The sequence below is a fragment of the Mustela nivalis genome (genome assembly GCF_964662115.1).
Source record: "Mustela nivalis genome assembly, chromosome: 6".
NCBI lineage: Eukaryota > Metazoa > Chordata > Mammalia > Carnivora > Mustelidae > Mustela > Mustela nivalis.
In genome coordinates this window covers 62,101,567-62,125,821 of record NC_139025.1, presented here as the reverse complement: position 1 = coordinate 62,125,821, position 24,255 = coordinate 62,101,567, and the positions used below count along the sequence as shown (strand labels likewise).

The window sequence follows — 24,255 nt, the reverse complement described above, 5'->3', positions numbered from 1 at the left end:
AGTACTTACGTGAGGAAAAATGTATTAGAAAACTTCACAGAAGTATTTTTAGTTTAAAAGATCAGTCAATGTAGGCAGATAGGTTTATTTTTAAGAGTTAACTAATAATAGCTTTTTAAAATGGAGGATGATGTGTTTATGACGTGATCTCTAAAATAGTAAATTGTGGTGTCATAATGAGGATTATATCACTCTGGGTAACACGGTGGCAAAGGAGATGAACTGAAACATCTGATTCTTATTTTTTACTTCAAGAATGTTTACTTAAGCAATAATAATTTAGTATAACGAGTATGGGATAAGAAATTAAAAGTGCTGGATCTTGTCTGTGAAGTAATTGGTCTTTCAGGTGAAGTAACCATGTAATGTAAACAATTTATGGTAAGTACATTTTTTTTCAATTCCTTCAAGTTGTTAGTAATTTTTTAGGTTCTAAATTACCTAGTTTTACCTGAGTGGAAATGTAGTGTCTAATTTAGAGCTCAGCCTGGAACATCTCTTTGCCAATGATAGGTCCTTGAGTGCATTTCCTTTCCTCCTCCTTTTGACTCCCCTCCTTTTCTCTTTCTCTGTTTTGTTTATTTAAAGTTTTTTTTTTTTAATTAATTTGACAGAGAGAAATCAAAAGTAGACAGAGAGGCAGCCAGAGAGAGAGAGAGAGAGAGAGAGAGGGAAGCAGGCTCCCTGCTGAGCAGAGAGCCCGATGCGGGACTCGATCCCAGGACCCTGAGATCATGACCTGAGCCGAAGGCAGCGGCATAACCCACTGAGCCTCCCAGGCGCCCCTCTTTCTCTGTTTTGAATGAGTCAGCAATTTAGTCTTTTTATTTCTCTCGTTTTTAATCTCCTGTATACTCTTTTTATAGGAATCTAGTCTTGATTATCTTGGTTGACTAGATTAGTTAATTTAGAAGAGTTACTAACATTGTTTTGAACACTGAGCTTTTCTGCTGATTTTGCATCTACCAGATGTCTGATACTTCTTAACCTGGTTTCAGGCTCTTCACAACTTGTATTTCCTTTTAATTAGCTAGCCATTGTCCTGACTAGAATATTTTATTTACTGCCTTCCAAATAATACATACTTAGTAATCTCTTAAGTTCATGCATAAGGCACAAGTATATGTATATGTATAGTATGTATAGTATGTCCCATGCTTTTTCTATGTCTCCGTTTCTGCTCATGCCTTATCATTTTCTTTCAATTCTTTTTTGTCTTCTTCTCTTATGCACGTTCTACTTATATTTCAGGATCAAATTCATATTCAAACTTCTCTGTAAAGCTTGTTCTATCTACCTGAACCTGTGTTTTCTTTCTTTGAATTTTTACAGAAATGGTCATTGGCAATTGATCATAAAGTTTTATTGCAGCTTTGAACTAGTACTTTAGCAGTATTAGTCAAGGGTCTCCATAGAAACAGAACAATAGGATGTGTGTGTGTGTAAAAAGAAATTTATTATAAGCAATTGGCTATGTGATCATGGAGGCTGACAAGTCCCAAGATCCTCCAGGTTGGCAAGTTGGAGACCCAGGAGAGCTGAGTGAGTGGTGTAGTTCCATTTCAAAGGCTGGCAGGCTTGAGACCCAGGAAGAGCTGGTGTTTCATGTGAATCTGAAGGTAGAAGGAAACCAATATCCCAGTTTGAAGGCAGTCAGGCAAAAGGAATTCTCTTTATATTTATTTGCTGCACATTCCTGTGTCTTGTCTTGCCTGTTAGTAGGTAAGCACCTTGAGGTCAGGGACTCCCTGTCCTATTTGCTTGCTTACCATCCATGAGTCCTTGCATGGTAGAAGAACTTCGATGTGGTAGGTGCATCTGTATACTTTCTAAAACCATAACATTTTAGAGCTGGAAGGGCCTTTGAGGTTATCTTGTTTTAGAGTTAGGGAATCAAGAACTGCTTTAAAACAGGAAAGTCAGTAATATACCCCTTTATTTGGGTGTTAGAAGAATAAGATGAGCTAATGTAATGTGTGTGAAAAGTGAAGTGTCTTATTAATTAAAACCTTTTTTTTCCCTTTGGCTTAGAGCATAAATCAATATAGTTTACAGAGTCCTTTAATGTAATTGGACAATATTTCTGGGTAGAGATTTCACCTTTTTTCTTCCCTTATTCATATTCACATATAGTTCCAAAATGTCCGTATTCATATAGATGTTTGGATCTGAGATTGTATCATTATTGCCTCAAAGCATTTTATCTGAATGTTGAATTTGCTGATTTGTATAGAATATTCTAATTAGGTATTCAAACTCAAGTCATCATAATCAATGAGTAGCCTTAGCTTTTGGACATACGTATATTGAGGCTGCAGATTGAGGCTATAGAAGTTGAAGTTATAGTATCTAAACATTATAATAGTTTAATTTTAATTAAATACTCTTCTTCAGAAGTCTTCAATTATGAAAACTGGTATTGATTATTTTTCAAATGTTTTTATTTAATGTTTTTCCTTAGATTTTCTTGTAATCACATCTTAAAGCCTTCAAGATGGTACTAGCAGACCTTGGAAGAAAAATAACATCAGCATTACGCTCATTGAGCAATGCCACCATCATCAATGAAGAGGTATGTAAAATGTGTGAAATATATATGATTGCACATCATTACTACATCGGGACATGAATTATTAGTAATCTCTATGTTTATATTTGTTTTGATGTAGATTTAATAACTATAGATAAAAATTTAAAGCTGGATACACTATATGGTGTTTTTTATTGAGTTGACTATCTTACTATTTTACTTTCTATAAAGAATTATAAAAAAAGGAAACAGAAACCCCCCAAATCTTAACTAACATGTAAAAATGGCATACATTTTTTGTTTTAAAAATGGCTTAGAGGGCGCCTGGGTGGCTCAGTGGGTTAAGGCTCTGCTTTCGGCTCAGGTCCTGGGATTGAGCCCCGCATCAGGCTCTCTGCTCAGCAGGAAACCTGCTTCCCCCTCTCCCTCTGCCTGCCTCTCTGCCTACTTGTGATCTCTCTCTGTCAAATAAATAAATAAAATCTTTTAAAAAAGTAAAAAAGGCTTATATCTGGAGACATTGGCCTGAAACTTCAGTGTCCTGCTTCTTTCTTCTTGGGTAGGCATGTGCGCATCTCATCTTTTTCTCCTTCACTTTTATTCCGCTTTCTCATAGAAGGCTGGTATTTTCATGTTGTCTACTTTGATTTTCTCTGAAATCCTCATTCAGTTTTTTTGCTTTTATTTGTTTTTATTATTTAGTTTTTGTAAGCTGACTCCTTATATGGTATCTGAAGTACTCTTCTTCCTGGCACTCTTGTTTTTAGTTTTAAATATTTCTTTTTCAGGCAACCCTCTTGGGTCCCCTCCCTCCTCAGAGCTTTGTACCATTGCTTTGCTACTGCTCATTAAACCTTTTACTGCCCACCAAAAAAAAAAAAAAATTGTTATCCAATCCCCCCATACCTTGTATCTTAATGATTTGTCAATTGAAGAAGATGAGAGTCCCCAAGTATACTTTATATTTGTGGTACCAATGGTACAGTACTGAATTTGGTTTTAGAAGACCTCGTTAGCCACCTGCTTAGTAGCTTGTGATAGAAATCTGGGCAAGTTAGCTTCAGATTCCTTAATGTATAAAATGAGAAAAATAGCATTTATCTTACAAGGTGCTTTTAAGGATCTAAATAAATAATAGATTAAAAAAGTACTTTCTAGGGGCACCTCGTGGCTCAGTCAGTTAAGCATCTGACCCTTGATTTCAGTTCAGGTAATGATGTTGGGTTTGTGAGACTGAGCCCCACCTTAGGCTCTGTGCTGGGCACAGGGTCTGGTTGGGAATCTTTCTCTCCCTCTGCCCCTCACTGTTCCTCTCTCTCCCTCTCTTCAAGGAAAAAAAAGTGCTTTCTAACTTGGAGGTTTGGAAAATAAAATTTTTTTTGAACTAAAAAAACTTTTATTCTAGTGTAGTTAATATACTGTGCTATATTAGTTTCAGGTATACAATACAGTGATTTGCTAGTTCTGTACCTTACTCAGTGCTCACTGAAAAAAAAATCTAATGTAGAATTTGCTATCAATACCTTAATAAGTTAATGGTATTAAATAATTTTGGGACCATCTTTGAGTTCAGCTAGTCCAGCCTCTCAGTTAACAGCAACAGGAAGTCAGTTCCACGTGTTTATTTTCCAAAAAGCCAGGATTAGTATCTTTTTTCTAATTCCTCATCCGGGGTTTTTTCTAATAATTATTATTAAATGATAAATCATAATTTAAACCATTGTGCGTGCAGTCTTTGGCATTCAGAATAAATAAAACAGCAGCCTTCCAAACAGTTTTCCCTGTTGTGTAACCCTTATGCTGTTTATGTTTATAGTAGAGAAAAAAGAAACCAGGGAGAAGAGCTTGGTGGGAAGTATAGTAACAGCTGTTGCTTGTATTGGCAACTTCTCTGCTCTTAGTACTGTGCTGCTAGGGAATTAACAAGAATCTCTCTAATGAAAGATCTCTCTAATGAAAGATCAGTTCCATTTTTATCAGACTCCATTAATAAGAGATGGATCTGATGAGCCTCTGTAGGATGAAGTGAGTTAAAGGTGGGAATTATTCAAGAAATATTCCAGGGCCCATTTTATTTTTTAAGATTTTATTTTTGAGGCACCTGGGTGGCTCAGTTGGTTAAGTGTCTGCCTTCAACTCAGGTCATGATCCCAGGGTCCTGGGATTGAGCCCCATGTCATCGGGCTCCCTGCTCAGCCAAGAGTCTGCTTCTCCCTCTCCTTCTGTCCCTCTCCCTGCCTGTGGTTTCTCTCTCTTTCTCTCAAATTAATAAAATCTTTTAAAAAAAAATCTATGCAGCCATCAAGAGAAACGAAATCTTGCCATTTGCAATGACATGGATGGAACTAGAGGGTATTATGCTAAGTGAAGTAAGTCAATCAGAGAAAGACAATTATCATGTGATCTCTCTGATATGAGGGGTTTGAGAGGTAGGGTGGGGGGTCTTGGGGGGTAGGGAGGGGAAAAAATGAAACAATATGGGATGGGGAGGGAGACAAACCATAAGAGACTCTTAATCTCACAAAACAAACTGAGGGTTTCTGGGGGGTCGGTGGGGGGGGATAGGGTGGCTGGGTTATGGATATTGGGGAGGGTATGTGCTATGGTGAATGCTGTGAAATGAGTAAGCCTGATGATTCACAGGCCTGTACCCCTGGGGCAAATAATACATTACATGTTAATAAAAAAAATTTTTTTAATCAAAAAATCAAAAGATTTTAGTTTTGAGTTAATCTGTACATCCATTGTGGGGCTCGAACTCATAACCCCGAGAACAGGAGTCACATGCTGTTAACTGACTGAGCTAGCTAGCCGACAGTGCCCTAGGGCCTGCATTTTTGCAGACTTTTTGCTGGCGCCAGTGACAAAAGACTAAAATCCCTGCCCTCATGGAGCACACAGGTTACTGTGTAAACCCTTATTTACCTGAGCAACAAAAACCTCATCTTTTTTTTAAGACTTTATAGTTAAGACCTTTTAACCACAGCACCTTGTAACTCAGCAAATATGTGATGATAGTGAGTTATTAATGGAGGATAGTTTTCTTTTCAACTTTGTTCCTCTGCTGTGAGTGGACATAGTAAGACTGCTAGGTCTGACTGGGTCAGTTTCTTCTGTTGCATTTTCCTCCTACTAGTCCAATTAAGCAGATATTGTGAATATAAAGTGCTGTGTATCAGCAACAGAAGGCATTCAATGGCAACATGGATTGCATAATAACTTTCTTAGGCTTGCATATTGTCTTTACTATTGTTACTTTAATATAGGAATAAAATTTTGACAATACTTGGTTGAATAAAGCTAAATGGAATATCTTTTTTAAAAAATTAACATATAATACATTATGTGTTTCAGAGGTACAGGTCTGTGATTCATCAGTCTTACACAACACCCAGAGCTCAACCACAATGCATACCCTCCCCAGTGTCCATCACCCAGTCTTCCCATCCCTTCCCACCTGGCAACCCTCAGTTTGTTTCCTATCATTAAGAGTGTCTTATGGTTTGTCTCCCTCTCTGGTTTCATCTTGTTTCATTTTTCTTTCTTCTCCAGGATCCTCTGCCTTGTCTCTTAAATTGCGTGTTATCAGTGAGATCATGTGATAATTGTCTTTCTTTGATTAACTTATTTCACTTAGCGTAATACCCTCTAGTTCCATCCACATCATTGCAAATGGCAAGATTTCAACTAAATGGAATATCTTATTTTGGCAAAATGATTAGACATTTGCTAAGATTACCTCTCTGAGGCTAATTGAGAACATTTTTTTTCTCTAACAGTGTAGTATTGTTTTTATTAAGCTATGGTAGTATATGATGACCACTCAGTCGTTGTTTTTATGTGCTTGAAATGACATACTAGGAGTGCTAAATTTTTATGTATTTATATATTTGCAGGTATTAAATGCTATGCTAAAAGAAGTATGTACAGCATTATTGGAAGCCGATGTTAATATTAAACTAGTGAAGCAACTAAGAGAAAATGTAAAGTAAGTTAAATTAATCAGGTAAAAGCCAGGCAAACTAAATTTAGTTTACTGGGATGAAGAGCTAACTAGAAAAGTCTGCTATATCATGAAACATTTCTGCCGGATGGCATTTGAAAAGAACAGAACTCATATGTTGCAAGACTGCTTTGATAGTGTGTTTCCATGATGATGTTTCAAAGAATAAACTACATGTGGCTTTAATTTAATTATGGATTTCTTTTCCGTTTTACTACTCCTTTATTTGGATGGATTCAATCTTACACAATATAGTATTTTAATATAAAAGCTTTTTAACAGTTTTTCATAGAAAAGTGGTGCCATTTTATCCTCTTCAGGCTGAAGATGACATTAATCAGCCTCCTTCATTGTTGGAGAATTGTATTCATTCTTGTTCTCCTCTTGGTTTTCCTGCCTGTATTTGAGCGAAGGAGTAATGTGTGTCGTCTCGGTTACTGTGTTCTTTGGGAGAGGCACTGACTGGGGCAGGCCATATAGAATAATACAGGCATCTCAATTAACTGTTGGACTCCTAGCCCTTGTCATGTTCAGGCCATTTCTCCTTTTCGTATTGTTAGACTGGGTAATAAATGTAGAACGACTGACATTTAAGTATTTAGAACTAGAGAAAAAAATCCTATTCTCTGCTGTGTGTGAAGATGTATAAAATATATATGCTGTAAAAATAAAATTACTTTGCAGTGATATGAGGACAAATTGATATTTTGACTTTCAAAAGAAAGCCTTGAAAAACTAACCATGGTCTTATGTCTAATATTTCATGGTAAATTCTTCCATAGACTTATGAATCTGTAGTAATTTTATACATGTTAATCAGAAGACTATTAATGTGAATGACTGAATACTTTTATATTTTTTTTGGAGCAGAAACTTTTTTCGGAGTGTCTTAACTGGCTTTTCTCTCTCCTCCCCACAAAAACTATCATCATGAAGGTCTGCTATTGATCTTGAAGAGATGGCATCTGGTCTTAACAAAAGAAAAATGATTCAGCATGCTGTATTTAAAGAACTTGTGAAGGTAAAAGTATCAGGATTGTGCTATATGATTCTCCATGGACTGTAGTGGGTAAAAATACATTAGCACCACCAATAGGAATATTGTTTCAGAATATTTTTAAATGTTTTTATAGAATATTCCTCTATTAAAAATATTAATTGAAGGATTATTAACTTTTCTAAAGGGGCCTATTTTTATTATAGAGTTTTCTGAATACAAAGTTCTGAGTATAGATTTGAAAGGCCAGCACTGTTCCTGTAAAAATTCCCAAAGCTGGGTTACGAAAGGTAGAACTTCACTACAGATAAATTGATGGAAGGGCCTCTCCTGAGTTTATATTCTTTTTAATATCAGATTCTGCCTATTGAAGGTCCTGCTTTTGTACAGAAAGTCACTCTTGACTAGTGTTCTTTTCTGAACAGTTTATTGTGTCCGGAATTCCCTTTGAAAAGATCAGATATCCCAACTCTTGTCTACATTATGCGCAATTAGTGAAATTTTATTTTGCAAGTAGTAAATACAGCCTCTGGCCTGGTATCACCTTAGAACTGATATTGCTGCTGTGGTCATGAAAATTATGGTGAAAATCTTAGAGCATTAAAAAAATATGTATGGGTTCAGTGGTAGGGGGAAAAAAAGGAAGGAACTGAAAAAAAATTTTTTTAGAGGAACAGATGTCTGCTAGTGGTCTTCCAGTATTTTTCCATTTATTTTTTCATTTTCCAATAGTTTCATTTACTCCTTTGGTTTCAGCAGAGCTAATTGATTGATACTCAGAAAAAGTCTAGTATCTCAGATGGTTGTATCATTTCATGTAGTCTTATAGACTATTTAAAGAAAAAAAGAAAATCAGAACTTAAAGAGGTCAGAGACTTTATCCAGTCATACTTATCAGTTTGCAGTTGAGAAAAATGAGACACTTAGTAAGTGGCCGACACAGGTCTGATCGCCAAACTCCTTGTAGGACTCCTTATTTTATTTCCAGTTTGCTTTTCATCTAGCCTTGAGATCAGTGCGGGGTTAGTGAAAATTTCTATTTTTAGGGTTTGGCATCTGTAGGCAATTCTGGTGCATTAACTGCTTTGTTAAGCATTTTTTGAGTACCTTCTTTATTCTCGGCAATATGTCAGATAGAGATAAATTAGACTGGTCCTTATACTCAGAAGCATATGGTCTAGAGCAGTGATGTGCAAAACAAGGTCAAAACTTTTCATAATAATACTAAGACATTATTTGCCTTTTGTATTGTTTGATATTTGTGCCAGTAGTTCAAAATCAATGGTGGATAAAATTCCCTAGCATGAATCAAGGTCGGAGTACCAAACTATACTAGTAGTCATTATACTTTTTACTACTACACACTTGTTGTGGGAGGGGTGTGAAGCTGTTTTACTTAAAAATGCTTTTGATATCACAGAGCTGTACCCTAAAAAAAAGAATGCTCTTGATGGAACAGTAGAAGTTATTAGTTGTATTAAATCTTAACCTCTGAGTATATACACCTTTGTACGATTTTGTGGCATGAAATGGGAAGTACATAGAAAGCTTTTTTGCTGCATACTGAAATTTGATGGTTGTTTTGAGGAAGAGACATGTGTGATTATTTGAGTGCAAGCTGAGCTAGCTGCTGCTTTCATAAAACACCGTTTTTATGTGAACAAACAACAGACAGATAATCTGTGGTAATTCAGACTTGAATAGGATTTTCAAGTAAAGTGAGCCTGTCACTTTCAGGCAAATAAATAGCTATATTGTGGCCAGGGAAAAAATTTGAGTTTTCCAGTGAAAACTAGAAACTTGGGGCGCCTGAGTGGCTCAGTGGGTTATGCCTCTGCCTTTGGCTCAGGTCATGATCTCAGGGTCCTGGGATCGAGCCCTGCATCAGGCTCTCTGCTCAGCAAGGAGCCTGCCTCCCCTCCCCACCACCACCTGCCTCTCTGCCTACTTGTGATCTCTCTCGGTCAAATAAATAAATAAAATCTTAAAAAAAGAAAAAAGAAAACTAGAAACTTGTATCTCCACCATGAGTTTGACAGGACCCCAGTACATTTCTGATGCGATCAGAAATGATATAATAAATTTTCTTGTTGTGTAATGAAATTTGTCAGTGACTAATATATGATGTTATAAAATCATGCACCAGCATAAGTTGCATTCAAAGTGCAAGATAGAATAACAGATTTTAATGGAATGGAGTGTGGAGTTTATATGGTTTCAGATTCTACATTGCAACTAACTTTAAAAAACTACTCTAATTATAAGGAATCCTGAGACTGAAAAGTACTGCTGTTTTAGGGTGCAGGAGGAATAGAAGTTAGATTTATAAAATAATTAGTCACTAAAACACATATGTTCCAAATATAGATTCATAGAGAGCTGAGTGCTTCTGCTGTGCGATACGGAGACCGGAGGTGAATGTAGGGTAGTGTGAGTATCTGAAAGGATCTAGAGGGAAGGAGAGTGAATTTATGTTTAAGATCGATTGTGCCTATTTCAGAAGTTTACTTAAAGCTAGGCATGTGCCTGGGAAAGAGATAACAAAATGTGTTCTCTTTTCCTGCCTTTGCTACCACATGGCTTTCCTTGAAATTCAGGTATAATACAGACCGTGTGACCTTATGGTATCGTCTCACATGGGTCTTGCAAACTTTTTCTTAAGGACTAGATGTTTAGGCTTTGTGGGCCATATGATTTCTGTTGCAGCTATCCCACTCTGCTGCTGTAGCACAAAAGCAGTAAATGAATGGGCCTGGCGATGTTCCATAAAAACTTTACTCACACATTGTTTGCCAGTCTCCAATCTAGGGCATTAACTGCAATTATGGCTTTATTATCATGTGGAGATACATGCTTCCAGCTCTCAACAACTGACTTGCAAAGGAACTGTTTTTTTAAAGGAACTCATGTGTATCATTTGGGGGCTGTCCATATATGAACCTTAATTTCCCACTGACTCATGAAATTGGCGATTATTTTTTACTGGCTCTCTAAATATAACAACTTCATAGAACAGTAGGTCTTCGGCATTGGAAAATTTGACATCTGACTGACCTGGAAAATCTTTCACATGAAATTTTCACATGTAATTTTGCTCATACATAAACATTTATTAAACTGAACATGAGGATAGGTGTCCCACTATGGCAGCTACTAGCCCCGTGTAGTTACTGAGCACTTGTAATGTAGTTAGTCCACATTGAGATGTGCTATAAGTATGAAAAAGATGTCAAATTTGAAGACCTCGTATGGGGAAAAGGAATATATAATATATCTCATTAATTTTTAAATGTAGATTATGTGTTGAAATGATAGCATTTTATTATATTGGATTAAATAAAGTATTAAAGTTATTATCACTTATTTTCATTTTCTTTAATGTCATTACTAGCAATTTAAAAGTTCATATGCAGCCTGCACATATATTTTTATATTTCTGTACTGCTGATACAGATTGCTCCTTTGGCTCAAACTTGGTCTCACTGTTCACATTCTAGCTTATTCTAAAAAAAAAAAATGTCTTGTCTTGAGATCCTTTCTCTGAATTGGTTTGGGAGTATAGGTTTGCTTATGACTTTGCAGTGAATTATTTTATATTCTTAAATTTCACTATGCGTGTACAAAGGGAAATTGTAAGTTTGTATTAGAATGGTAGGATTATTGTTGCCTCTTATACTAAAATGTCTTTAAATTATTTTTACAATTTAGAATTTGTGGAGAGAGGGGTTTTGAACATAAGCATATGTTAACCTGATTTTATTTTTATTTTATTTTTGATACCTAGCTTGTAGACCCTGGAGTTAAAGCATGGACACCCACTAAAGGAAAACAGAATGTGATCATGTTTGTTGGATTGCAAGGGAGTGGTAAAACAACAACGTGTTCAAAGGTAAATTATACTTAGTCTTAAAAAAGAGTCATGGAGAAGAGATGTTTGTATAAATCAAGTTTTATGTTAAAACCAGGCTAATATTGTTTCTTTACAATTTTCTGTTACACAGTATATTATTACATTTTTGTAACAGCTTTTTTTACAATAAGAAGGAATCCCAGAATCTCGCTTGTGGTTGTTTTTTTAAGAATGGAAGACTTTTCTATAACTATGCTGTTTCTTTTACCAAAGAGACTGGCCTACCCTTTAAGGAAGTGAGGATATAATTTTTGGAGAGTTTGCCCTATTTCCCATGGTTCAATGCTCCCTTTCTACAGTGTCCCACCCAGCATAATCTAGATCTTCATTTTACATATCCTTCTACTAATTTTTAATTCATTATACCACCTCTTTCTCCAGAATTGGGTGCCTCAGGTTTGTTACCAGATTTTGTTTCACAAGCCTCAGTTATGTTATAGTCTAGAAAAAAGAGAAAGGGATTATTTCTTAGAGGGTTATGTTATTGTCTTTATTAATTAACATTAATAGTAACTATTAATACTATTAATTAACTGTTAATACTATTAATTAACATTAATAGTAACATGAATAGTAACATTTTTCACTATGGTCGTGTATTGCTTGATCATTTTATATCCTTTGAATGTTACTGGATGGCAGTTAGAATTTAAACTTGTTAGCAAATTTGCTGTATTCAATAATGTAATAATAGGGGCGCCTGGGTGGCTCAGTTGGTTGAGTGTCCAACTCTGGATTTCTGCTCAGGTCATGATCTCAGGGTCATGAGATTGAGCCTCGTGTCAGGTTCTGCCTGTGTGTGACACACACAGACACACAAAGGAATATTATTCAGCCATAAAAAGAATGAAATCTTGCCCTTTGCTATGACATGGATGGAATATTATGCTAAGTGAAATAAGTCAGAGAAAGACAAATATCATATGATTTCACTCATATGTAGAATTTATTATTTTTTTTAAAGGATTTTTTTTTTTGACAGGGAGACACAGTGAGAGAAGGAACACAAGCAGGGGGCGTGGGAGAGGGAGAAGCAGACTTCCCACCAAGCAGGGAGCAATATGGGGCTAGATCCCAGGACCCTGGAATCCTGACCTGAGCTGAAGGCAGATGCTTAAATGACTGAGCCACCAAGGTGTTTTTTATATGTGGAATTTAAAAAACGAAACAAAGGGGGTAGAAAAGAGAGAGACACAAACCAAGAAACAGACCCTTAATTATAGAGAGCAAACTGCTGGTTACCAGAGGGTGGGGGATGGGGGACAGGTGATGGGGGTTAAGGAGTACACTTGCTGTGATGAGCACCAGGTGCTGTATGGACATGTGGAATCACTATTTTTTACCCCTGAAACCAGTATTACACTGTATGTTAAATGACTGGAATTTCAAACAAAAACTTAATGTAATAATATTACTTTCAGGAGAATATGAGGAGTTTTACTTTAATCTTTAAATAACAAGGGTAAACAGAAAGAATTGTGTGTATAGTAATTAGTTGTTATTGATACTCTGTTTTTTAAATGTTCTTTTCCCAGTTAGCATATTATTACCAGAGGAAAGGTTGGAAGACGTGTTTGATATGTGCAGACACATTCAGAGCAGGTAATGTGTTGAAATTTGAAAACTGTTCTCTGAAATTTTTATTTTCAAGTTTTAGGACTCATTACCTCTTTTATCTTATAGGTGCTTTTGACCAACTAAAACAGAATGCTACCAAAGCAAGAATTCCATTCTACGGAAGGTGGGTTCTGGTTTTTATTTTGGTACTCCCTCATGTGTCTCATCTTGTCTGAGCTTTTATTTTATGCTACCTGGTCACATTTTCATATTTACTTAGAAGTTTGAATCTTCGGGGCACGTGGGTGGCTCAGTGGGTTAAACTTCTGTCTTCAGCTCAGGTCATGGAGCTGACCTGGGATCAATCCCCACATTGGGCTCTCTGCTCAGTGGGGAGCCCGCTTCCCACTCTCTCTCTCTGTCTGCCTCTCTGCCTACTTGTGATCTCTCTCTCTGTCAAATAAAAATCTTAAAAAAAAAGTTTTGATCTTCTTAGAACAAAGTGGGGATATAATTAATAAATTGTTATCTTTTGGGGGCGCCTGGGTGGCTCAGTGGGTTAAGCCGCTGCCTTCGGCTCAGGTCATGATCTCAGGGTCCTGGGATCGAGTCCCGCATGGGGCTCTCTGCTCAGCAGGGAGCCTGCTTCCTCCTCTCTCTCTCTCTCTCTGCCTGCCTCTCCGACTACTTGTGATTTCTCTCTGTCAAATAAATAAATAAAATCTTTAAAAAAATAAAAAATAAAATAAATAAATAAATTGTTATCTTTTATTATGATAACATGACTGTTCTGATCCAGCCTGATAGATCAAAGTGGACATTGTTTAGTTTACAGTCTGCCTATACTTACCATCCTGCCTTGTATGCTTTCTCACTTGCTTCCCTATTCCTGCTGTTTCTTTTGAGACCTATCTGAAGCATTCCTGGATTAAACACACTGGGGAATTCTGTCTTTTCTTTAGTACATAATTTTAAAAAGCTTGTGTTTGATCATCCTAAAATAGCTTAGAATTTATAATTATCTCAGAGAGTCTCATCATTGCAGTCTTTCATTTGATAGAGTAGTTCAGTTACGAGTTTATCATGTTAGAATGATTAAAGAAAAGAATTAAGTCTAGATTGAATTTAGGACTTTTGCAGGGGGTAGCATTTTTCTTAACATTATTCATATAATTGGTTTCTTAGAAAGTTAAAACAAGCTAAAATTGGAGGTAATTTAATGAATGATATTTTGTTAGTCATTGCCCTCTCCTTTTTGGCTAGCCAGAAATGCTAATGAACTTTGGCTTATTCTATATTCTTTATTTAAATTCTTTTTTCTCTCAGGTTTTTTTTTTTATGATTTCTAATAGGTAGATTAGAGAATAATGTTAGGAATTTTATTTTTAGGATAAAAACTATTTCTAATAATAGATTTAAAAATCAAGCGATAAGAAAGTATCAAGGGATAATACAGTTATATCCTTAGGGTTCAAAATTTGTAAATAATTTAGCTGATAATTAACTATTGGCCAAAGCCAGAGCATTTTTTAAACAGTATTCTCCATACCATTAATTAAATAATTTCTCCTTTACTCATGTAAATTAAAGAAACATAATACACGTATGGAGTAAAGTATTAGTGATTGTTGTTTCCTTTGGGAGGACTGAAGGGCGTGGGACTGAGGAAGAATTTGAACTGCATCTCTGCTGTTCAGTTTACATATTAAGCATCTATTTTGGGGGGGATATATGCAGAACTGTTTGTTATATTATCATTTGTTCTGTATTTTTAAAAATATATTGCTTAAAATTTTTGAAGAAGTGAAAGCACTAACAGTTTCACTTCCCAGTTTTTAGCACGTCCACTTGTGCTGTTTTTCTTTCTTTCTTTCTTTCTTTCTTTCTTTCTTTCTTTCTTTCTTTCTTTCTTTTTTTAAGATTTTATTTATTTATTTGACAGAGATCACAAGTAGGCAGAGAGGCAGGCAGAGAGAGGGGAGGAAACAGGCTCCCTGCTGAGCCAAGAGCCTGATGCGGGTCTTGATCCCAGGACCCTAGGAGCATGACCTGGGCTGAAGGCAGAGACTTTAACTCACTGAGCCACCCAGGTGCCCCCTTGTGCTGTTTTTCAGTGTTAGTGCAAATGAATACACAGATATAGTTAGATAATTTTAAATTGAAATGGCATATATACTGCTTTTGTACTTTGTTTTGATAATGGTTATATGTAAATATGTCAAAACTCATCAAAATGAACACTTAAAATGGTGTGTCTTACTGTGTATCAGTAGACTACTATAGAGTTGATTACAAATGGGATCTTATTGACAAGTTTGTGATTACTCTTGGGAGGGAGTGTGGTGCTGGTTCTGTTGTTTCTTGATCTGGGTGTGTTTGCTTTGTGAAAATTCACTGAGTTTACAGTTTGTGCAACTTTTCCATTTAAATGTATTATACTTCGTTAGCACATTTATTAAAAAAATGGGATCTTAATAATTCTGGAATAGACCATATACTGTTTAAGGTAATTTTTTTTATGACATCATTGCAGTTCCATTGTATTCATGTATATGATATGTTTCTTTGTACATTTATAAATTTTAATTGTTTATAACATTTAAAAATAGCTGGTAATTGTAATCTCTTTTTTTTTTTCAACATTCTCTTGCCCGTTCTCACCTGTTTATTTTCCTAGATTAAATTTTAAAATTCCTCATTAAGTTAAAAAATCTCCCTAAAGTTTGATGGGAACTACATTGAAACCAATTAACTTAGTGGAGAGCTGACACATTTACTATATTTGTTTTGTTGAGTTTGAGAATTTTCTATGTCATTCTTGCTTTAAAAATTTATGTCCTTAAATATAGTAATTTTCTTCATTTAAAACTCACGTATTTTCTTATTAAATGTCTTCCTATGTGATTTTTTATTGTTAATGTAGGGGGGAAAACTTTTTTTTAACATATGTCTTTTCATTTGACAGTATTGATCTGTGTAAAAAGTTGCTCCTTCTGAAAATGGTACAGATTAAAATGGATCTCCTTTCTTGATTTTCAGGTAGAAAAGATATTTGAGGATTGTGAAAATGTGGTTATATCACGATTGTCGTTATATTAGGAATGAAATTAAACTTTTATGGAAAACACTTTCCTTTTAGAAACCAAAAGCTTACCCATTAAATGTAATAACATTCATATTGTAGGAGTCCCAGAAGAAGAGAGAGAAACAGGGGCAGATTATTGGTTGTAGGAAATAATAGCTAAAAACTTTCCTAACCTGCGGAAGGAAACAGACATCCAAATCCTGGAAGCCCACAGAACTCCCATCAAATTTAACAAAAAAGAAGTCAAATGCCTCAATTATCAGATCATTTGATTCAAATTCAAGGTGTAAGAGTATGTCATAACAATTTCAAAGAAACAGCATTATGATCTCTTTATATATTGGCTATATTTTTAATACCAAGAAATTGGAAATATTTCAAATGACCAACAGTAGAGCATTTATTTAATAAATGATAGTATAACCATATGATAGAATGTTATACAGCCTAAAAGTCATGTTTTATAAGAATATTTAAGGTTTTGGGTTTTTTTTAAGTATTTATTTATTTATTTATTTGACAGAGAGAGAGAGAGACTGCAAGAAAGGTAACACAAGTAGGGGAAGTGGGAGAGGGAGAAGCAGGTTACCTGCCAAGCAGGGAGCCCAATGTGGGGCTCCATCCCAGGACCCTGGGATCATGACCTGAGCCGAAGGCAGACGCTTAACGACTGAACCACCCAGGCACTCCAGAATATTTAATGGTTTTATAAAATGCTTACAAAAGGGTGTTAAATGGGAAAGCATATGTAAAGTAATCACTTATTAAAGGAAATATAAAAGGTATTAGAGGGAAGCACGATTCATTCAAGAAAAGACATGCAGCAGAATCACATAGAATTTTGTAATTGGAAAACGATACTGCTCTATGCTCCTCTAGGAATGGTTTGCTATCTTTATTTTTATTTATTATTGTTTTGTTTGCTGTTTTTAATATTTATTATATTTTATACTCCTAAATTGAAATTGTGATCATTATGACTTTTTCTGAATAAAGGTATATATACCAGCAATTGCCAAATTATTAATATTTGAAAGTTTTGTTCTGCAGTTGTCATTAAATCACTTTTCCTTGTTAAATAGCTATACAGAAATGGATCCTGTTATCATTGCCTCTGAAGGAGTGGAGAAATTCAAAAATGAAAATTTTGAAATTATTATTGTTGATACAAGTGGCCGCCATAAACAGGAAGACTCTTTGTTTGAAGAAATGCTTCAAGTTGCTAATGCTATAGTAAGTAACTTTGAATTTAACCCACTGAGCCACCCAGGTGCCCGTAACTTTGAATTTAACAACATTGTAAGGATTTGGTTAATTTAATTATAACCCCTGATTGAGTTTAAGATCCATATAAATTATTTTTTGTCTGTATGGTAGATTCCAAGTAATTTATTTCTATGTTTGGTATGTGTATCTGTATGGTAAGGACTTAATCTTCTCTACACTAGATAGAAATTTTCCCGAGTATGTATCAAAAAAATTGTCCTTTGTCAATCATCTTATTGTATATATAAGAAAAACAAGAAATAAAAATTGAGAATTACCTTCAATATTTGTTGAAATTTTTTTTAAAGAATGCTTTATTCAGCTTTATCGCCTCTATTACTAGACAGTCTCTCTCTCTCTGTTTTTTTTTTTTTTTTAAATTTTATTTATTTGAGAGAGAGAGGAAGAGAGAGAGAGAGAAGGAGCAGGGGGAGAGAAGAAAAGGGAGAAGCAGACTCCTGTCTAAGGGAGCCTGACATGGGGTTCAATCCCAGGACTCCAGGATCATGACCTGAGCTGAAGGTACTAAGCCACCCAGGCACCCCATCTACTGAATTTTTTTTTTTAATTTTTAAAAATTTATTCATTTATTTATTTAAAAAGATTTTATTTATTTATCTGACACAAATAGGCAGAGAGGCAGGCAGAGAGAGAGGAAGGGAAGCAGGCTCCCTGTCTAGCAGAGAGCCTGATGTGGGGCTCAATTCCAGGACCCTAGGATCATGACCTGAGTCAAAGGCAGAGGCTCGGGCGCCTGGGTGGCTCAGTGGGTTAAGCCGCTGCCTTCGGCTCAGGTCATGATCTCAGGGTCCTGGGATCGAGTCCCGCTTCGGGTTCTCTGCTCAGCAGGGAGCCTGCTTCCTCCTCTCTCTCTGCCTTCCTCTCTGCCTACTTGTGATCTCTCTCTGTCGAATAAATAAATAAAATCTTTAAAAAAAAAAAAAAAAGGCAGAGGCTCTAACCCACTGAGCCACCCAGACGCCCTGGATTTTATTTATTTGAGAGAGAGAGTAAGAGAGAGGGACAGCATAATCGGGGGCAGAGGCCGAAGGAGAGGGAGAAACAGACTCCCGCTGAGCAGGGAGCCCAACGCAAGGACCTATCCCAGGACCCTGGGACCACGACCTGAGCTGAAGGCAGACGCTTAACTGACTGAGCCACCCAGGCACCCCTTTATTGACTTTTCTTACTGTAAATTATTTAAATTAAATTGGGACATTTACTTCAGATGAATTTTGAAAGATTTTCAAAATGAAGCATTTAAAAATGTTAATGATTGTTTAGTCTCTTTAAAACTGTGGTGGAAATAACTTAGGAGTACAAAATACATCTGTAGAATGTATTTTGCCCATGAACCCATGTTTTGCTGTTGAGAAGTTGGCAGTAATTCTTTGGCTAATGGTTAATGCCAACAGGTTTCTTTTTAACCGTGCCATTATTTTAACCCTAGCCGAACTAAGGGAAATAACCTCACGTGTTTCATTCATTTTGGTTTTAGTGCATACTTCTCTACTTTTTTCCTCTTACTTTTAGTATTCCCTTTGCCTAGAATGTGATTCCTCCAGATCTTTGCATAACTTTTTCCCTCTTTATTCTGGCCTCATCTCAAATGTTATCTCCGGAGAGATCCCTGCTGGCTGCCCTACCTAAAGAAGTCTCCCACACCTCAAAACTGATACTCTCTATCCCATTTTAATTGTTGAACATCAGAAATGTTGACTTGCCCATTTCTTATCTGTCTCTTCTGACTAGAATATAAGTCTCACAAGGACAAGGATTTTTCTTGTTTATCTCTTAGTCTCAGGACCTAAATGGTACCTAATACATAGTACAGTATTCCTTCAATTAATATTTATTAATTTAATGAATAATTATTTATAAGAAGTGTTTTTGTGTAGCTTCTAATGATGACATTTGCTTAAGGCAGTAAAAATATGTATCTTTCTTTAAATTTTCTAGCAACCTGATAACATTGTTTATGTGATGGATGCCTCCATTGGGCAGGCTTGTGAAGCCCAGGCAAAGGCTTTTAAAGATAAAGTAGATGTAGCCTCAGTCATAGTGACAAAACTTGATGGCCATGCAAAAGGAGGTGGTGCACTCAGTGCGTAAGTGTCATTAATGCTATTGTCCTGTGTCTTGGGCTTATATGGTGTGTGTGTGTGTGTGTGTGTGTGTGTGTATTTATGGCTTTCTTATTGATCATTTAAAATATATTTCAATATATACTCCAACTTAAAAAATTTTTTTAAAATAGGATATATTCCAGTAGTGGACCAAAATATGGTCTGTAAAAGAAGTTTAAATAGAAACAGAATTTTGGAGTCTTTCTGATATTGTTCTGTTTTAACAAGTGAAAAGAAACTTGGAACTGTGTACTTTTGTCTAATTACTTTGATATCTGCTAGAAATTTGTTTGCCTTTTTGAGATTATCTTTTGTTTTCTTTTTCTTTGCAGTGTTGCTGCCACGAAAAGTCCAATTATTTTCATCGGTACAGGGGAACACATAGATGACTTTGAACCTTTCAAAACACAGCCTTTCATCAGCAAGCTTCTTGGTATGTACAGTGGTGGAGATATAGAGAAGTCTCCAAGAAATAGCATGGATCTTTAGGACAGATTAGGATTTTAATCCCACCCTTTCATTGACTAGTTTAGGAAAATCATCACCTTCTACAATTTATTTTCCTTACCTGTAAAAAGTAAGGATGATGGTTTTCTGCTTCTTGTGGTGAGAGTGGTAGAATGAGCTATTAGATGGAAAGTTGTTTGGAAAAGTTTTAGAGCACAATACAAAAATATTTAGTTTTGGTAATTAGCAGGGGGAATGGTAGTAAAACTTTTTGTACCAGGTAATAGAGATCATGGAATTGGAATAAAACCTTGGGCTAGAGTCCCTGCTTTGTCATTTAACCTCTGAAGGTTCAGTTTTCTCGCCTGTAAAGTAGAACATCTGCCCTGCTATCTCACAGGAGTATTATCTGTGGGCATGTATTTTTTTTTATAATGTAAAGCATATACTGTTGTTAATTTTTCTTTTTTTGGGTCTTATAGGTATGGGTGACATTGAAGGACTGATAGATAAAGTCAATGAGTTGAAGTTGGATGACAATGAAGCACTTATAGAGAAGTTGAAACATGGTATATGAGAAGCAAAAGCATTTGCTCTCAGATGTCTTTCCATGATTTCTTTTCGATAAAGCTACTGTTAATTTGTTTGAAATGATAAATCTATTATTACAGTTTGATTCATCAAATGTTTATTATATGCAAATCATTTAAAATCTCAGATATGTGGACAATTGTAGAATTGAGTGTTTTTGTTTTCTTCCTTGTAATCAAATTGCCTTCAGGTTAAAATTAAGTTTTTCGTTGGGTTTCTTGAAGTAGAACAGGTTAAATGTAAGTTGGAACACTTTTTCTAATCTGTTTACTTATAAATTAAAAAAAAATTTTGTTTACTTATAAATTATGTGTGCATATATATGTATATATATTATATATAATAAAATATAAAGAAATTTGAAAGAATGAAATAAAGCACACACATTTTTTCACACCACATTAAAGACCACTTCTGTAGAAATATATGTTGTGATTAAGAGCTCAAGGTCTTAAATCTATCAACCTGAATTTATATCTGATCTATTTTTAGCTATATAACTTTTTCAAATTACTTAACCTTTATTTCTTTATCTGTAAAAAGTAGGTAATACTAAGTCTCTTCATAGAGTTGTGATGATTAAATCAATTGATACATATAAAATCAGGAGCTTTCAACATATATTATTATGGACCATTTCTATCACATACTATCTTGCCTCTCTGCTTTTTCTCACTTACCTTGTCAGTTACCAATGCCTTTATCTCTCTCTTAGATGTTGGTGTTCTTCAGGGATCAATGCTAGGCCATCTTCTTTTCTCTGGAGCTTCAGACCGTTATCTCTATGTTTACTAGACCATCCTTGGATGTTCCATCCATACTTCAAATTCAGCATATCTGTATCTACCCATCCTACTGTCTTACTGGATTGTTATCTTAAATGAATGCTAATGTCTTATTGCCAGAGGCAGAAACGGGTGTTGTAGTGAACTCTTTCTTATTTCTTAATTCACTCTGCCGTTTCCTTTTCCCATCAGTCAACTGGCCTAGTAAGTCCATCTCCTAAATATCTTCGTTCCATTCCGTTCTCTAGGGCTCCTTCAATTATGCAAGTTTATCTCTTGCCTAGATTGTTTATTCTAACCATCTTCCTGTTTCTTGGATTCTTCCCCTTGTATCTATTTTTTTAATACTGTAGCTAAATGATCTTTGAAAAAATGCAAGTCTGATCCCATTACTGCCTTTTTAAAAAATCTTTCGGTGGCTTCCCATTGCCTTTAGGATGTTTTTTAAATGACACTACCATTGGGGTGCCTAGCTGGCTCAGTTGGAGGAGCATGCACTCTTGATCTAAGAGTTGTGAATTTGAGCCCTATGTTGGGTGTAGAGATTAAAGTCTTAAAAAGAAAAGAAAAGACTCTACCATCTGGTCACATCTTCTGTAACTTTTTTTTTTTTTTTTGAAGATTTCATTATTTGACAGAAAGTGAGAGAGCAGAAGTAGGCAGAGCGGCAGGCAGAGGGAGAGGGAGAAGCAGGCTCTCCGCTGAGCAGGGAGCCCAATGTGGGTTTCGATTCCAGGATCCTGGGATTATGACCTGAGCTGAAGGCAGCCGCTTAACTCACGCCACCCATGCACTCCCTTCCATATCATTTTTGATGCTGTTTTAACATTTCATGTGCCGGCAGGCTGAATTTCACTCAGCTTCTCAAATGTACACTGCTATCTGTCACCTCTGTGCCTTTGCCTGTTAGACAGGTGTCCTCTCATCTTCCTACTTCCACCCTCCTCTCCCCAGCTATTCTAGGTAACTCCTACTCATACTTCAGTCTCTCCTTCTTTAGGGATACTTTTACCTCATCCCTGGACTGAGTTACAACTCTCTGCTTTATGTTTCCATTGCACCCTATAATTTTTGTATTGTTCATCACAATTACTAGATATCTGACTTCTCTGCTTGAAGATATAGGTCAGTTTCATAGCTGTATTCCTCACCTTTCAAGTTTATAGTACCTATTTCTGGTACTTTGTAGATCTTTAATAAATATTTGTTGTACAAATATTTCTATCCCTCATTGCCAGGTTCTTTTCCCCACCTTCTTCTCTACTGGACAGCCCTACCAGTGCTTCCACCACCACACTAAACTATATCCCTAGTCAGTCTACTTTTTGACTCTTAGGTCTCTCCCTGTATCTGCATTTTGCTTCTGCTCTTAGCATTCTACTATTTCTGAGGTCACCAAGGGCAAAAGTAGTAATCTTTCTTTTTTACCTTGGTTCCCAATATTTAAGTGTTATCTTTCTTTTGTTTTCAAATTCTTCACTTGGGTTCCATGACAGTGGATTTCATCTGCTGTCATGGCTTCAATGGTCCCTTCTATATAATGGCCAAATGTGTATTTCAGCCTTAACTTTTTCTACTGTTGTTTATTTTTGCATTTCTAGCTGTCTGCTCTAACGTTTCCTTAAAATATTGTACTGCCCCTTAAATTTAACAGAACGGCAAAACCCAAATACCTTTTCTAGTTATATCTTTAGGACATAAACAGAAAATACTCTGGATTGTTGTTGTTGTTGTTAATTTAAGTTCATTTACACATAGTGAAATGCTTGGTTCCTAAGGATGTGATACTATCAATTTTGACAATGCAGAATAACCCATATCCATCAGGAAACAACATTTCCATTAACTACAAAGTTTGCTCATTCTCCTTCCCAGTAAGTACATCATATTGTAAGACTCCTAGAGTTATGTCCTTTCTCCCACCCTCCCCCCGCTAGTTTCTTTGAGCATAAATTTTTGACATTCATCCATTTAGTTGCATGTACCTGTAGCTTGTTCTTTTGTTGCTGGGTAGTATTTCATCCACAGTCTATCACTTTCCTGTCCAGTGGACAGCCAAGTTATTTAGGAAAAGGCAGATAATCTTCCAAAGTGTCTTGCCATTTTTCATTCTCATTAGCAACATGTGAGAGTTCTTTTTGCTCCACATCTTCTTTAACTTTTGGTGCTGTCAAGCTTTTTAGTCATCCTAGTGGGTAGAGTTGGTTTGCCTCATTTTCAAGGTTTTTGCATATTTGTTTTTGTCCCTGTTCTCTGATAGAATGTGAGTTTCTCTAGGACAGAATCTGTGTTATATTCTACAGTGCATTCACCCGATGATCTTGCCCCTAGTGACTGCTCAGGAATGTTTATCAGTTGGATGTTTTATAAGTGTGCTTCAGGATGAACCCATGACTAAGGAAAAGATTAATCTTATTGAATGGAAATGTACATTATCTAATATATCTGAACCATTTATATTGTATTTCAGGTCAGTTTACGTTGCGAGACATGTATGAACAATTTCAAAATATCATGAAAATGGGCCCCTTCAGTCAGATCTTGGTTAGTTATCCTAAAAGTTTTTTTTTTCTTTTTTCTGCTTTTCATTAAAATTTTTAAAAATAGATGCATTTGCTTTTATTACTTTTGCTGTTTGGGTAAAAAAAATTTAAAAACTTAGTGTTAAAAATAAAGCCAGTAGTTAAATGTGAACATTCTGAACAATTTAATTTCAAACTATTGTTGATTTTTATGTTTAAATATATTTATTTCAGGGGATGATCCCTGGTTTTGGAACAGACTTTATGAGCAAAGGAAATGAACAGGAGTCAATGGCAAGGCTAAAGAAATTAATGACGATAATGGATAGTATGAATGATCAAGGTAAGATGGCAGATTATTTGATTTAGAGGACAACGTTCTGAATATTTGCAAGTGGATAGTTTGTGTTCTTGTGGACAAGATGGGGAAAAATTT

The 24,255-nt window shown here is 35.7% G+C and overlaps 1 protein-coding gene across 2 annotated transcripts in view; it reads left to right on the top strand.

The window, feature by feature from the left end:
• SRP54 (signal recognition particle 54) overlaps positions 1-24,255 on the top strand; it is a 43,242-nt gene that overhangs the window by 8,254 nt on the left and 10,733 nt on the right. The window contains exons 1-13 of one of the 2 annotated variants that reach the window (XM_082737823.1): positions 259-381; positions 2,462-2,572; positions 6,427-6,518; positions 7,470-7,554; positions 11,315-11,419; positions 12,976-13,042; positions 13,124-13,181; positions 17,165-17,315; positions 19,308-19,456; positions 19,807-19,907; positions 20,404-20,490; positions 23,768-23,841; positions 24,054-24,162. In XM_082737823.1, coding sequence (XP_082593949.1) covers positions 2,495-2,572; positions 6,427-6,518; positions 7,470-7,554; positions 11,315-11,419; positions 12,976-13,042; positions 13,124-13,181; positions 17,165-17,315; positions 19,308-19,456; positions 19,807-19,907; positions 20,404-20,490; positions 23,768-23,841; positions 24,054-24,162 — 1,156 coding nt within the window. In that variant the 5' untranslated portion in view covers positions 259-381; positions 2,462-2,494. Of the gene's footprint in view, positions 1-258; positions 382-2,461; positions 2,573-6,426; positions 6,519-7,469; positions 7,555-11,314; positions 11,420-12,975; positions 13,043-13,123; positions 13,182-17,164; positions 17,316-19,307; positions 19,457-19,806; positions 19,908-20,403; positions 20,491-23,767; positions 23,842-24,053; positions 24,163-24,255 lie in introns of those variants that run through there. The other variant, XM_082737822.1, reaches the window with a different exon arrangement.